The sequence below is a fragment of the Leucopleurus acutus genome, assembly GCF_964270905.1.
Source record: "Leucopleurus acutus genome assembly, chromosome: 14".
Taxonomy (NCBI): domain Eukaryota; kingdom Metazoa; phylum Chordata; class Mammalia; order Artiodactyla; family Delphinidae; genus Leucopleurus; species Leucopleurus acutus.
The window spans coordinates 32,486,489-32,502,288 of NC_139156.1; the positions used below are offsets into that span (position 1 = coordinate 32,486,489).

The following is a 15,800-nucleotide window of genomic DNA, read 5'->3' on the forward strand; positions in this document are numbered from 1 at the left end:
ATATTTTAATAGCTACTAGATTGGAACCCAGGTCTTCTAACTCTGGATCCTCATGCTCATTTCATACAAGTTAGGGTTGCAAATAGGTGGTGGCATATTTGTCCTCTCACCACTATATGGCAAACATTTTTGACCAACCAGTGCATTCTCAAGATAGCAGAGCACTCCAGCAGGCAGTGGTAGTTCATCCAGTCAAGCACATTTGTTGAAATCAGCTTTTCACTTCTTCATCACATAATACAAATGATCTTTCTATGATCTTGTTGAAACTAAATGTGGATACATTATATTTAATTCCTGATTAGTTCATGTATAGGTGATTAATATACTTGATTGATGTATGTAACATTTTAATATATTTCAAAAAGTGTTTTTAGGGAAATAGGACACACATGTTTTAGGAAAACCCAGTGCCATTTGCAGCAACATGGATGGACCTAGAGATTATCAGACTAAGTGAAGTAAGTCAGACAGAGAAAGACAAATATATGATATCACTTATGTGTGGAATCTAAAAAAATGATACAAATGACCTTATTTTAAAAATAGAAGTAGACTCAGTCATAGAAAACAAACTTACGGTTACCAAAGGGGGATGGGGCAGGGGAGAGATAAATTAGGAATTTGGAATTAACAGGTATAGATTACGGTATATAAAGTAGGTAAACAACAAGGACCTATATAGCACAGGGAACTGTGTATCTTGTAATAACCTATAATGAAAAAGAATGTGAAAAATAATATATGTTTTTATATATATATAAAACTGAATCACTTTGCTGTACACTTGAAACATTGTAAATCAACTATACTTCAATTAAAAAAAGTAGCATCGGGCTTCCCTGGTGGTGCAGTGGTTGAGAGTCTGCCTGCCGATGCAGGGGGCGCGGGTTTGTGCCCCGGTCCAGGAGGATCCCACATGCCACGGAGCGGCTAGGCCTGTGAGCCATGGCCGCTGAACCTGAGCGTCCGGAGCCTCCACAACAGGAGAGGCCACAACAGTGAGAGGCCTGCGTATCGCAAAAAAAAAAAAAAAAAAAAAAAAAGTAGCATCATAAATAGAAAACCTAATAAAAAAAGAATTTCTAAAAAATAGATTAATAAATTTATACTTTTTAAATTATATTTTTTCTAACTGCTTATTTAACAAAAATATGATGAACTTACAGCTTTAGTGATATATCTTTTGTAAATGTGAGCAGTGTCTGTAGTTGTGTGTGGCTGTACTAGACTGTGAGCCATTGTGTGAATTCCACTTATTGTGCCAGATGTGAGGCTGTTGTCTTTTGTTTATAATTGTCTTGCCATTTCTCTAGCCATATAAGGTATTTCTTTAACAGATTAAAAAATTGAAAGAATTACGTTCCATGCTGATGGAACAGGATCCTGACGTGGCTGTTACTGTTCGAAAGCTGGTGATAGTTTCTCTGATGGAGTTATTTAAAGACATTACTCCTTCTTATAAAATACGACCCCTAACAGAGGCAGAAAAATCTACCAAGGTAATGCTGGATATAATTTTTTTTTAACATCTTTATTGGAGTATAATTGCTTTACAATGTTGTGTTAGTTTTTGCTGTATAACAGAATGAATCAGCTATATGCATACATATATCCCTATATCTCCTCCCTTTTGTGTCTTCCTCCCACCCTCCCTATCCCACCCCTCTAGGTGGTCACAAAGCACTGAGCTGACCTCCCTGTGCTATGCGGCTGCTTCCCACTACCTATCTGTTTTACATTTGGTAGTGTGTATATGTCAATGCTACTCTCTCACTTCATCCCAGCTTACCCTTCCCCCTCCCTGTGTCCTCAAGTCCATTCTCTACATCTGCGTCTTTATTCCTGTCCTGCCCCTAGGTTCATCAGAACCTTTTTTTTTTAGATTCCATATATTTGTGTTAGCATATGGTATTTGTTTTTCTCTTTCTGATTTACTTCACTCTGTATGACAGACTCTGGGTCCATCCACCTCACTACAAATAACTCAACTTTGTTTCTTTTTATGGCTGAATAATATTCCATTGTATATATGTGCCACATCTTTATCCATTCATCTGTTGATGGACACTTAGGTTGCTTCCATGTCCTGGCTATTGTAAATAGTAATGCTGGATATAATTACTACACAAAATAAGCTGAAAATTTTGCATAACTAGAGATGGGAGAAATAGCGGGGACACTCATATTTTGTGGTAATTTAAAAATGGATTTCAGTATTTTGATTTAAGAAAATAGTCTTTTTTGGTCTTTTTAGATCCGCAAAGAAACCCAGAAGTTAAGAGAATTTGAAGAAGGCCTGGTTAGCCAATATAAATTTTACTTGGAAAATCTGGAGCAAATAGTTAAAGGTATATTAAAAATATCTTAAAAGTATGTAACACACTTAGCTTTGATCAGGAATGTGAATTCTATGTTCTGTCCTGTGTGTTTAGAGTCATATAGTGTATGGTCAGGAGCAGAGTCTATAGAGTCAGACTTCCTGGGTTCAAATTCTGGTTCACCACCTATGTGGTGGGCAAAGGACTTAATCTCTCTGTGCCTCAGTTTTTCCTGTCTATAAAATGGGAATAAGGATAGTACTTTACCTCACAGGATTGTTGTGAGTGGTGAATTAATTTATAGATATAAAGTAGAATTATAGTGCCTATACTAGGCACTGTGCTTTATCAGCTATCAGTATTAGTATTATTGTTGCTGCAGTTCTTTACCTAGTAAGTAGTTGTATGTTTCTTGAATTCATGAATGGCTGGAATTTATTCTGCTGGTTTTTTTTGAGGGTTTTTTTTCTACATCTTTATTGGAGTATAATTGCTTTATAGTGTTGTGTTAGTTTCTGCTATATAATAAAGTGAATCATCTTTATGCATACGTATACCCCCATATCCCCTCCCTCTTGTGTCTCCCTCCCACCCTCCTTAATCCCACCCCTCTAGATGGTTGCAAAGGACCGACCTGATCTCCCTGTGCCATGCAGCTGCTTCCCACTAGCTATCTATTTTGCATTTGGTAGATGAACTTAAAGGCAGGACAGGAATAAAGACACAGACATAGACAGTGGACTTGAGGACAAGGGGAGGGGGAAGGGTAGGCTGGGACAAAGCGAGAGAGTAGCACTGACATGTATATTCTACTGGTTTTTATTTGAAGGGGGTAGAAAGATAATGTGAACTGGTTGTAGTGAGTGAACTGGGGGGAGAAAGATAATGTGAACTGGTTGTAGTGAGTGCCTTGAAAATGGACTTAACATTATCGGGATGATAAACTCTTCTATCAAACCCTGTTCTCTTTCTCTTCGTTCAGAAGAGGAAGGACATGGGAGACATTCAGGCATGAATGGGGAAGAGATTTCATTGCCAAGGCGAGGTGCTTTCACCTGACTCACTTGGGCTCCTTTACTCAGTGCTGGGTCTAAGGATCACCCAGCTGCTAGCTCAGCTGCAGCAGAGCTACTTAATCTGTCGGCCCAGTAATGACATGGAGGTGGGATGGGTGGCATGGGCATTGCTTCTGTACTCTGGCATCCCGACTGGAACCTACATACTAGCATTTATTTATTTACCTACTTGATCTACCTATCTATTAGAATGTCTTCAAAATTCATCCTTGCTGTAGCATGTGTCAATATTATCTTCCCTTTTTAAGGCTGAATAATATCCCATTGTATGTGTACACTACATTTTGTGTATCCATTCACCCATCCATTATGAAGTCTTGTCAGTTTTAAGTAAATAGATGGTATCATTCTTACTTGCGGTGAATACAGTCTGAGGAAAAATCACATATATGAGAAGCAAGTTTAAAACAGGCACTAGGGAATTCCCTGGCTGTCCAGTGGTTAGGACTCCATGCTTCCACTGCAGGGGACATGGGTTCTATCCCTGGTTGGGGAACTAAGATCCCGCATGCTGCGTGGCACAGCCAAAAAACCAAAATAAATAATAAAATAAAATAAAATAAAATGAAGCCAAGGCACTGTCTTCTGTATTGTCTTTCACATCTCTGGTTGTGTATGATGTAGGAGGAGGTCTTGAACCTACTCTAGAAAAAAAATCAGCGTATTTTCATATCCTCATATTCAAGATACTGTGTTACAGTAACAGAATATGTATGTAGAAGTTTCTAGAAAAGAGGTACTGTGAATCATTAATTATTTTGAAGGAGAAATTAAACTTTTTTGGACCTCCTGGGTAAAGATACCGCAGTGAGCATCAGCAAGAAGCCAGGGGAAATGATGCTTATGGAAAGCCAAGGTTCTTGTAATTGTGGTTAGTCAGAGGGTGGATGATGTTAGGCAGATTTAATGGTAACATCTGTACTTGTGTCAAAGTGTAGACAAGGATGATGGTAGGCAGATTTAATGGTAACATCTGTACTTGTGTCAAAGTGTAGACAAGGATGATGGTAGGCAGATTTAATGGTAACATCTGTACTTGTGTCAAAGTGTAGACAAGGATAATGGTAGGCAAATTTAACGGTAACATCTGTACTTGTGTCTAAGTGTAGAGAAGGATCATGGTAGGCAAATTTAACGGTAACATCTGTACTTGTGTCTGAGTGTAGCCAGCTCATACTTAAGAAGTCACATGGTGTGTTGATTTTTCATATTACTGCTTATTACTGTAAAACAAACTAATTGAAATTTTAGCCAATGAATAAAGTAACTACAGTTATCTCTTGATTAGACTGGAAGCAAAGGAAGCTGAAGAAAAGTAACGTGGTTTCCTTAAAGGCCTACAAGGGACTGGCAGAGGTGGCTGTGAAGAGCCTGTGTGAGCTGCTGGTGGCCCTGCCTCATTTCAACTTTCACAACAACATCATTGTACTGATTGTCCCTCTCATGAATGACATGTCAAAATTGGTGGGTTGCTTTTGTTGCTGTTGTCCTTAACAGAAAATCATAGATGATGTGATTATTTTTTTTCCTCCCAAAATTCTTTTGGTGCTATTATTTTTCGCTAAAATTGGGTCCTTTGTTAAATACTGTCTCTTCAAGAAAATTGTTTGAATGTAAGCTTGGTGAAGTGGTTCTGAATAGGAGGTGGTTTTGCCCTCCTCTTCAGGCTGTGTCTGCACACATTTTCATTGTCATGACTATGGTGATGGAGGATTGTTGCTGCTGGCTTCTGGCGGATAAAGGTCAGGGAGGCTTCTAAGCATCCTCCAATGCACAGGACAGGGCCCCACAACAATGGATTATCTGGCCCCAAATGTCAGTACTGCTGAGGCTGACAAACACTGGTTTAGTGTAACATTTTATTTTTCAGATATCTGAAATGTGTTGTGAAGCAGTAAAGAAACTCTTTAAACAAGATAAATTAGGCCAAGCATCACTCGGTGTAATTAAAGTGATTTCTGGTTTTGTGAAAGGCAGAAATTATGAAGTTAGGCCAGAGGTAAGCCTTTTTTTTCTCACTTTATATTGTGTTTGTTTTTAAATTACGAAGTTAATTTTCAGTTGTTATGAGGAATTTATTTTTTATAGATGTGTAAAGTATAAAGTGAAAGTGCTCCCCAGAAGTAACCAGTCATAACAGTTCGGCGTGTATCCTTCTAGATGTTTTTGTATGCAGATAGAGACATACTTTGTATTTTAAAATAAAAAAAATAGGTTTATACTTTGGAAACTGTTCTGGAGCTGTTTTCATTTAATGTATTGTGGACTAATGTATAGGGCTATCCATCCCATTCTTTTTAACAAGTCTGCTGTAGTATTCCATTATGTGAATAATACATAGTCCCTACTTGATGGATCGCTGAGTTGTTTCTACATTTTTGCTGTTACAGTCAGCATGGAGAAGAATGTTTGGGCCACATTATTTTTTCACACTTGTGTGAGTATTCTGTGAGTTAAATTTCTAAAGTGTGGATACTGGATCCAACAGTATACACATTTAAATATTTGAGAGCTAATGCCAAATTGGCCTCCAAAAACATTTGATCACTTGTGTTCCCGCTAGTGATAGGAGTGTCATTTCCCCACAACCTATCCAGTGTTGAATATTTTTACTCTTTAATCTGTGTTAGTCTGATAGGTAAAAAATTACATAAATTAATGTATATTATTTTGTTTACACATTTTTATTAGTGAGGTTTTACTTTCATACATTTATTAGTCATTTGAATTTTTTGCCTGTTTGTATTGTTTGCCAGTTTTTCTCCTCAGGTATTTGACTTTCTTAAAGACATGTAATAATTTTTAAAATGTGCATATATTATAAATATGAGCCATGTACTGGGCACTGTTCTAGGTCCTGGGGATAAAGTAGTGAACAAAAGAAACAAAAGCTCTGTGTGTTTGTTGACCTTAAGTTACATAGTAAGGATATTAAGTCTCTGTTATATAAGTTGCAAATATTTATTTGTTGCTCTGTCCTTTAATTTTGTGTTGTCTTTTTGCTTTATAGAAATTTTACATTTTAATTACTTATTTTACAGAACTGATTTTTTTATATTCAAGAATATCAAGTATCTTGCCATTTTCTTTTATGTTCTTAAGTGAAGTTTTATAGTTTTCTTCATTTGGGTCTTAGATATTTTCATTAATTTTTAGTCATATAGTTTTGATTGTTAAGCTGATTTTTTTTTTTACTGTTTTATTTCCTAATTTTGAAGTCTTCTTCCTTTGCCGTCAAATTCTTTTCATCCCTTATAGCTGATAACTTTAGTTGAACTGCTAACATTACAAATATTCAGCTTAAATATTACTCAGAATTTTAGAGTAATCAGGGAATAAGGCTTGAACATGAAATTGGTCATAGGGAAACACTTTCATTTTAATGATGCTAGAATATAAAGTGCTTTCTTTACTTTCTTGGTATATATATACTTTGTATAGTAATGTGATTTTTTTAAGGTATACAATGTGATGATTTAATCTATGTATACACTGTGAAATGATTACTGCAATCAAGTTAATTAACACATCCATCACCTCTCATAGTTACCTTTTTTGTGTGGTGAGAATACTTAAGATCTACTCTCTTAGCAAATTTCAGGTCTATGATACAGTATTATTACCCAGAACTTATTCACCTTATAACTGAAAGTTTGTATCCTTTGACCAGGATTTCCTCATTTCCTCCATTCCCTGGCAAGCACCATTCTACTCTCTGGTTCTGTGGGTGTGACTTTTTGAGATCATACAGTATTGATCTTTCTGTGTCTGGCTCATTTCACTTAGCATGATGTCCTGCAGGTTCATCCATGTTATCAAAGATGACAGGACCCTCTTTTTAAAGCTGAATAACATTCCGTTGTATGTATATCCCACATTTGCTTTATTCCGGCGGGCACGTAGATTGGCTCCATAGCTTGGCTTTTGTGAACAGTGCTGCAATGAAAATGGGTGTGCAGATATCTCTTTGAGATACTGATTTCATTTCCTTTGGATATATACTCAGAAGGGGGATTGCTGGATCATATGATAATTGTATTTTTAATTTTTGGGGGAGCCTCCATACTGTTCCATAATGGCTGTGTCAATTTACATTCCCACCAAGAGTGTACAAGGGTTCCCTTTTCTTCACAACCTCACTAACACTTGTTATTTCTTGTCTTTTTCATAATAGCCATTCTGATAGGTGTGAGGTGGTATCTCACTGTGGTTATGGTTTGCATGCCCATGATGATTAGTGCTGTTGAGCATCTTTTCATTTACCTGTTGGTCATTTGTTGTTTGTCTTCTTTGGAAAAAATGTGTTTTTAGATCCCTTGTTCTTTTTCAAATCAGGTTGTTTTTTGCTGTGAGTTGTTTGAGTTCTTTAGTATTTTGGATATTACCCCTTATCACATACATGATTTGCAGATATTTTCTGCCATTCCATAGGTTGCCTTTGCATCTTGTTGATGGTTTCCTTTGCGTATGGAAGGTTTTTAGTTTACTGTAGTCTCACTTGTTTGTTTTTGCTTTTGGTGTCATATCTAGAAAATTAATGCTCAGACCAATGTCAAGGAGCTTTGTCCCTATGTTTTCTCTTCTAGGAGTTTTATGGTGTCAGGTCTTATATTTAAGTCTTTAATCCATTTTGAATTAATGTTTGTGACTGGTAAGATAAGGGTCCAGTTTCATTCTTCTGTATGTGGATATCCAATTTGCCTAACACCATTTATTGAAGAGACTATTCTTTCCTTATTGTGTATTCTTGGTTCCCTTACCAAAGATTAGTTGACCATGTGCCGCATTCTTTGATTTGGAGTTATTTTTCATTTGTGGGTGATATTTTATGAGCACATAGAATACCTACAAAATACTCAAATCTTTCTGAGACCTAGAGTGACTTCAGGTTCAGTGTTTATGCTTTTAGTTCTTCCTTGTTTTCATTACATGCTTTAAATGAAGTTCTCAGCTTTCTTCCAAATGTACATATTGGAACCTCAGAAGAATACAAACCTGTAGTTCATTTTTTCTCCAAGAATGCTGCTGTGATTGCAGGTCAGTAGAGTGGTTTCTTCCCCAGAAAACGTAGGATTTTAAACCCCTTTTGTCTTTGTGTTTGGATGGTTGCTGTAGCACACAGTACATCAGTTTCTAAATTAGTTTCTGAACTTTTTTGAATGGCTTAAGGCAATAGTACATGTGGTCCCTGGACCAGCATCAGCTGGATTAGAAATACAAATTCTGGGGCCCCACTGCAGACCCGCTGAATCAGAAGGTCTGGGGATGGGGTCTAGCTTTTTGTGCTTTAACAAGCCCTCCAGGTGATTGTGATGTTTGCTAAAGTTGGAGACCCACTGGCCGGAAGAAAAATAAGTTGTCTTAATAACACTAGTCTTCATTTTTTTTTGTTGGGAAAAAAAGATTAGAACTGTTAACTGCAAAACTGAATCTGGTTTGGGAATTTAAAGCTGGTTTAGAAATGTCTAATAAATATCGTCTTCTCCCATACTGGTCCAAACCTTTTCCTGACCTGTCTACTCTTTGTAATCCTATCTACCAGTGCCAGGTAGTGTTCTCTCTTCCTTGTTCTTATTCCACTGCAAAGTAATATTATGTGTATTTAGCCAAATACTAGTGTCCTTTCATAGACAAAATTTACTGAATACGTTTAACAAAAAGATAATAGAACTTTGTGTAAAATGTGATAAAAGATGTTTCAAAGTTTTTTGTATTTTGGGTTTTTTTGGCATGAAGGAAGAACACTGTTGAATGCTTATTCTGTTTAAAGTATTTGAGGGCAATATAAATATTAAGCTGTGTATTTGTGTTTTCTTCAATACTAGATGTTAAAAACATTCTTGTGCCTAAGGATCAAAGAAGTAGAAGTGAAAAAAGATACAGAGGATATTAATAAACAAAAAAAGTTCATGACTTTCAAGGAAAAGAGAAAAACTCTATCAAGAATGCAGAGAAAGGTTTGATTGATTTCCTTTGTTGTTTTAATTGATTTTAGATTAAAATCATAATATAGGCACAGGTAAAAATCATAGTTAAGATATAAATATTTTAAAATTCTGATATTTAGAGAATTTTATTTTCTCCAGTTATTGCAAGAAATGTTTTATTAAATCAACTTAAACAGACAGTTCATTAGCAAAGAGAGCAGTAGATGAAAAGGTTTTCTTGCCGTGCTGGCTTTTTTTTTTTTTTGGCCACACCGCACCACTCAGCATGTGGGCTCTTAGTTCCCCAACCAGGGATCTAACCTGTGCTCCTTGTGTTGGAAGCACGGAGTCTTAACCACTGGACCACCAGGGAAGTCCCCATGCTGGCTTAGATTCATCGTGATAACACAGATTCCTTCCTTAACAGAAAGGATGCATTCATGTGAAGTTGGCAACAAAGTAGGTTTTAGTCGAATCTACTTTCTCTGTTGGTTTGTATTTGAAGACTAGGTTGAAATTCCAGGCTTTTGTTTATTTACTATGAGACTTTGGAAACATTTTTTTAATATTCTGAGAAATGGAGCTAAAAATAGCATCTATCTTGCAGGGTGATTGTGTAGTTTAAATATAATGACATAGGAAAAGCACTTAGAGTGTGCAGCGCTGGGCACACTTTATACACATTAGTTACCACCACCACCATTATTATGATCACTTCTCAAAACATTTCTAAACAGTTTATTAGGGTTATCAAATGGGTTATAAAAACAAAGGAAAAAATAATTTCCAGGGAGATCCATCTTTGAATGTGTCTAATAAATTTTGAAAATAAGCCAGGAATATCAAAATAGACTTAATGATTGTTAACAAATGAAGGTAAATATTTAAATTATTTATACCATACCATCCTCATATACGTTGGATGTGCCTGTTAGGAACAGCATGTATGTGGCTAGTGGGGAAGCGAAGGCCCAATAAGCAGCTCTTTAACAGCTTCATGTGAGGGAAGGAAACGCCATTCCTCAGTCAGTCCCCAGTGTCTCAGGCAGCTTAGCAACCATTGTTTGCTGCTCTAACAGCATAAGGGAGTGGAAAAAAGTTGGTTTTCTGTTGAATTTCTGTATGTATAGTATCTGGTTTTATGCATTGTATGTAAATGAGTTTGGGAAGCATTGTTGATGACTGGTTTCCACATTATAGATGATTAAACAATAAGAATTATTTCTGGGCTCAGCATGTCCTTCCTTTCTTTCTTTCTTTTTTTGAAAAAATTTAAATTACAGAAAACTACAGAGAGTAGTATAATATAGCCCATGTATTTACCATTCTGATTGAGCAAATATTAATATACTTCAGTTTCTTTCTTGAAAAGAAAGAAACCATTGGTGGTAGAGTTGGAGTCCCTCTGTCCCTTCTCCAGCCCCATCCTTCTCCCGTCCTCCGAGGAGGCAGCCACTGCCATAAATTTGGGTTATGGATGCTTCTTATCCATTTTTCTATTTTTGCTTATATTTGTAGACGGTCTGTGGTATTATTGTGTGTGTTTCATAATATTGGCATAATGCCTCTCTGAAGGTAGCTTTTTCATTCAGTGGTATACTCTTTTTTTTAAATCTATTTTCAGTGGAAGAAAGCAGAAGAGAAACTAGAGAGAGAGCTTCGGGAGGCAGAAGCTTCGGAGAGTACTGAGAAAAAACTTAAACTGGTAGGCAGTTTCACGTTTTCTCATGCTTTTAAAATGTTTTGTTAAATGATTTCAACTAGAGATTTATTGCTTCAACTTGTGGTTGTATGACTTTGGTTTATTTCATGAGGCTTAGATACATGATGTATAAGAAATGATAAATGTGATCGATGATGCTAGTTTTAGGAAATCACAGGATGTGTATCTTCATTCTGCTTTGTTGAAGCTCTTAATATTGAATAGTGGGGAGTGATGGGAAAGCACAGAAAAGGTTGGGTTTTGAAAGCTGTAGTTGTGGTAACTCGGGAGAAAGTATACTAGGTTATACTGAAGTCATTTTGTCTGTTCTGCAGCACACAGAGACTCTGAATATTGTGTTTGTGACCTACTTTAGAATATTGAAGAAGGCCCAGAGGTCACCTCTCCTGCCAGCAGTTCTGGAAGGTCTTGCCAAGTAAGGGCTGTGTAGGTTGAAGCCTTTTAGATTCTTTCTAAATCAATAAGACTGAGGTAACCATGAATTTTAAACAGGGTTCACTAATGATGACCCGGTGTCCTTCTTAGTTCTCATTCCTTTTTTATTTGTCACCAGCTTTTCCTTGGAACTGTTCATAACACTGCACTTTTTTGGTTTTCTCATCTCAAACCTTTTATTTTAAAAATCTCCTTCGCTAACTCTTTCTTCCTACTTATTACTTAGTTCTCGCTGTCCCTAGGGTTCGTCCCTCAGTTCTGCTTTCCTTCTGTTCTGTAGTCAGTTTTTAGTCTTGCATAATCTGTTTCTCTTAAGATAGGTCTTCTTGTATTCTGTCAACACTAATGAACCTAGTGGGGGATGTGAGCCAGAATAATGGTTGTCAGGATAGTTTTCTACAATTATTTGAGGTATTGTCCTGTAGAACAGTGCTATCCAATAGAAACATAGTGTGAACTACATATGAAATTTTAAATTTTCTGTTAACCACATTGGAAAGGAAAAAGAAACAGATGAAATTAACTTAAATATATTTTGTTGAACTCATTTTATCTAAAATATTATTTTGACATACATTAATGTCAAAACATTAATGAGATTAAACATTAGTGAGATATTTGGCATGGCTTTTTTCATACTGTATCTTCTAAAAGTCATATATGTTTTACATTATAGCACATCATCTCAGTTTGGACTAGCCACATTTCACATCCCTAATGGCCAGTGGCTGGGTTGGACAGCACAGCTTTAGAAATAGGACTAATGTCTGGAAGATAGAGAAAAGGCAAATTTGGTTCAATGTAGAAGAAATTACTTTCTAATGACTGTAGCTATTTGGTGATGAGATGCTTTGCCTTATAAGATAGTGTGGTCTTGTCATTGAAAGAGAGGTTGGTCAGAGGTTCATAGAGAAGGGATTATTCTTACCTTAGGTAGGACCTGTTGTTTGTTTTTTTTAATGATCAATTTCTTTTTTGTTTTTGTGTGTTGGGTCTTCATTGCTGCGCATGAGCTTTCTATAGTTGTGGCGAGTGGGGACTACTCTTTGTTGCGGTGTGCGGGCTTCTCATTGTGGTGGCTTCTCTTGTTGCAGAGCATGGGCTCTAGGCACGTGGGCTTCAGTAGTTGTGGCACATGGACTCAGTAGTTGTGGCTCACGGGCTCTAGAGCGCAGGCTCAGTAGTTGTGGCACATGGGCTTAGTTGCTTCTCGGCATGTGGGATCTTCCTGGACCAGGGATCAAACCTGTGTCCCCTGCATTGGCAGGCGGATTCTCAACCACTGCACCACAAGGGAAGCCCTGGCAGGTGGATTCTCAACCACTGTGCCACCAGGGAAGTTCTAATGACCAATTTGTTTATTTAAACAAATTTTCAATAATACATGCTCATTTAAAAAATTCAAATAATGCAATTAAGAATTAAAAGATCACAAGTTCCCTTCCTTCCTATATCAGTATGTAAATCTGCCCACCTGCCTTCCTTCATAGAAATTGAATCTTTCACATAAATGTATACTGTTCTGTAACTTCCTTTTTTTTTTGGATAAACAGTTACTCTGGGTATCCTTCTATGTTAGCACATATAGACCCACTTTTCTTTTTAAGTTCATAATACTCCATGTCATGGATATTTAATACTTTATTTGGTCAGTCCCCAGTGCTACACTGGAAATATCTTCAGTGTACTTGTGTGCACATATTGCTAGGTCAAAGAGTATGATCATTTTAAATATTGATAAATATTGCCGTATTACTTCCCAAAAAGGTTGTACCAATACACAGGGAATATATGACCTCTGAGGTCCTTCCTTCTTCTACGATTTACAGTGTCAAAGGCTCTTGCACTAATATTGAAGAGATATCCTGACTTTAACTACTTCGGTGCCTGATATTTTATAGTGTACAGAGTCCTCTTACATTTAGTAGCTCACATGATTCTTTCTCTTTAACTCTATTGAATGATCTCAGTTATTTTTCAAAATAGAAGGCCAGGACAGTCAGCTCTTACCTAGGATTATATAGGTAATTAATTGCTGAGCCTGAACTAGACACTAGCTCCAAGATTTTTTCTTTTCTTTTTAAAGCTTTCATAGGGTCCATTTTCTAATTAATAGCAAAATCTTTCCTCCTTTCCTTCTTCCTGCCCCATTTTTCTAGAAGCTGTAACTGCTGACTCCTTTGTGACTTAGAACATTGTTGGACACCTGGTCAACTTGACTCAGAGAACTTGTTTGCTCTTAGCAATTTCTTTCTCTGGGTAGGAGTATTTTTGAAATATATTTAGTTTGTTTAGTGCCTCATATATTCCTGCTGAGTATAGTGTCCAGTCGTGGATGAATTGTCCAAAGAGGCCAGTCTGAATTAATGAAAAGTATCGATAATCACCATCATCTCCATCATAGCTAACATTTTGAAATAAGTAATATTGAAAATATGGTTTTAAAGTCAGGTTTAATTTTTAACTGTTTTATGTCTATTTTTAGGTTACCTTTTAACTAAGTTTTGTTTGATTCTAGGTTTGCTCACCTTATAAATGTGGAGTTTTTTGATGATTTATTAGTAGTTCTACATTCTCTCATTGAGTCTGGTGTAAGTAACTCTACTAATGAATTACTTTTTAAGATATAAATTGTAATTATTCTTAATATCCTTTTTTTTTTCCTCTCCGTTTTAAGGACCTAAGCTATCAAGAAAGTCTTCACTGTGTCCAGACTGCTTTTCATGTTCTTTCTGGGCAAGGTAAGGTACTTTCTTGATTAAGTTTTGTTTTCTTTGCCTTTGGAGGCTTTAACATACCTAATTTTTGTTCTCATTTCAAAGGTGATGTTCTGAATATTGATCCAATGAAATTCTATACACATCTTTACAAAACACTGTTCAAGTTACATGCAGGTATGTATGTTTAGATAATGTGTCTTTAATAAATCTTTATCTTCTAAGAATATTTTGTGACTGGAATTATAGTCAATGAAAATTGAGAAATAGGAGCAGGTATATAAAATGCTGGCCTGCCAGTGCTACACATCTGTATTTAACCTTAAGTGAGACTTGGAGTGAGAGAACTTTTGGAATTGACTGGAGATGCAGTGCAACTCACATTATTGTGTGAGCAGCCTGGCACTGCTTCATCGTTTCCGTAGGAAAATGATGTGGGACAGGTGCGACACGCTCCTCTTGGATTTTTCCAAAGTTCAGTGAAGTTGCACAATGAAAAAGTAATGAGAACAGCCCCAAAGGGTATATCTGCTGTTTTAGGTGCTACGAATGAAGGTGTTGAGATCGTCCTCCAGTGCCTTGACGTCATGCTGACTAAGCGCAGAAAGCAGGTTTCTCAGCAGCGGGCCCTTGCCTTCATCAAGCGCCTTTGTACCCTTGCTCTTCATGTGCTTCCAAATTCAAGCATTGGCATTTTAGCAACTAACAGAATATTAATGCATGTAAGTAGTGATGCAAACGAATAGAGCTAAGTTCTTACAGTGCAACAATGGTGTTTTGTTTGATGCACATTTTTTTCCTCCGTTTACATTATTATTTTAATTACAAAAGTAATTCACACTTGTAACAAGGTGATAAAAGAAGTACATAAAATTAAAGGAAAGCACTCCACCCCTACTGACACTCTCCATTTTTACGATTTGGTGGGTATCCTTCCAGAAAACTTAAAAAAATTCATTTATAAATGTGTACACTAAACACACACAAACAACAAAACTTTTTTCTTTTTTAATGGAGAGGGGATTATGATATACAATATTGTTCTACAACTCTTTTTTAACACTTAATGGTGATGAACACATTTTGTGTCAGTACAAATACAGCTATTTGGTCTCTTTAATGATTATTGGTTTAACAAATACATAGTTCTTACTGTATGAATTCCACTGTTACAATGCTTTACAAAAATTAACTCAGTTTTCATAACAACTCTGTGAAGTAGCTACTATTATTGTTCCCATTTTATAGATGGGGAAAACTGAGGTCCAGAGAGACTTAAGAAACTTGTCTAAAATGACACTGCTAGTAAGTGGCAGAGATGGAATTTAAATTTAGGCAGTCTGGCTTTTACACTTTACATTTTTCTTTTGATGGATGTAAGATGTTTCCTTTTTTGCTATTATAAATGATGCTATAGTGAATATTCTTATAAGTGTATCTGATGTAATTATTTCTATAGGAAAGATTCCTAAAAGTGGGGTTGCTGAATGAAAGAAAATCTGTTTTCTTTTGCAAGATAAAATTAATTCTTTTCAAAGCAAGCTAATATTCTTTTGTTCTCTTGTGAAATAAACTTAAATTGCAAAAATTAAAACTAGGTA

General features: G+C 36.3%; 1 protein-coding gene across 2 annotated transcripts in view; it reads left to right on the forward strand.

The window, feature by feature from the left end:
* Window positions 1-15,800, forward strand: part of NOC3L (NOC3 like DNA replication regulator) — a 45,352-nt gene that overhangs the window by 8,345 nt on the left and 21,207 nt on the right. For both annotated transcript variants that reach the window (XM_082854132.1, XM_082854131.1), the window contains exons 7-17: window positions 1,341-1,502; window positions 2,258-2,351; window positions 4,686-4,861; window positions 5,268-5,396; window positions 9,223-9,354; window positions 10,949-11,029; window positions 11,362-11,462; window positions 14,001-14,073; window positions 14,160-14,223; window positions 14,305-14,376; window positions 14,740-14,921. In XM_082854132.1, the coding sequence (XP_082710258.1) occupies window positions 1,341-1,502; window positions 2,258-2,351; window positions 4,686-4,861; window positions 5,268-5,396; window positions 9,223-9,354; window positions 10,949-11,029; window positions 11,362-11,462; window positions 14,001-14,073; window positions 14,160-14,223; window positions 14,305-14,376; window positions 14,740-14,921 (1,266 nt within the window). The remainder of the gene's footprint in view (window positions 1-1,340; window positions 1,503-2,257; window positions 2,352-4,685; window positions 4,862-5,267; window positions 5,397-9,222; window positions 9,355-10,948; window positions 11,030-11,361; window positions 11,463-14,000; window positions 14,074-14,159; window positions 14,224-14,304; window positions 14,377-14,739; window positions 14,922-15,800) is intronic.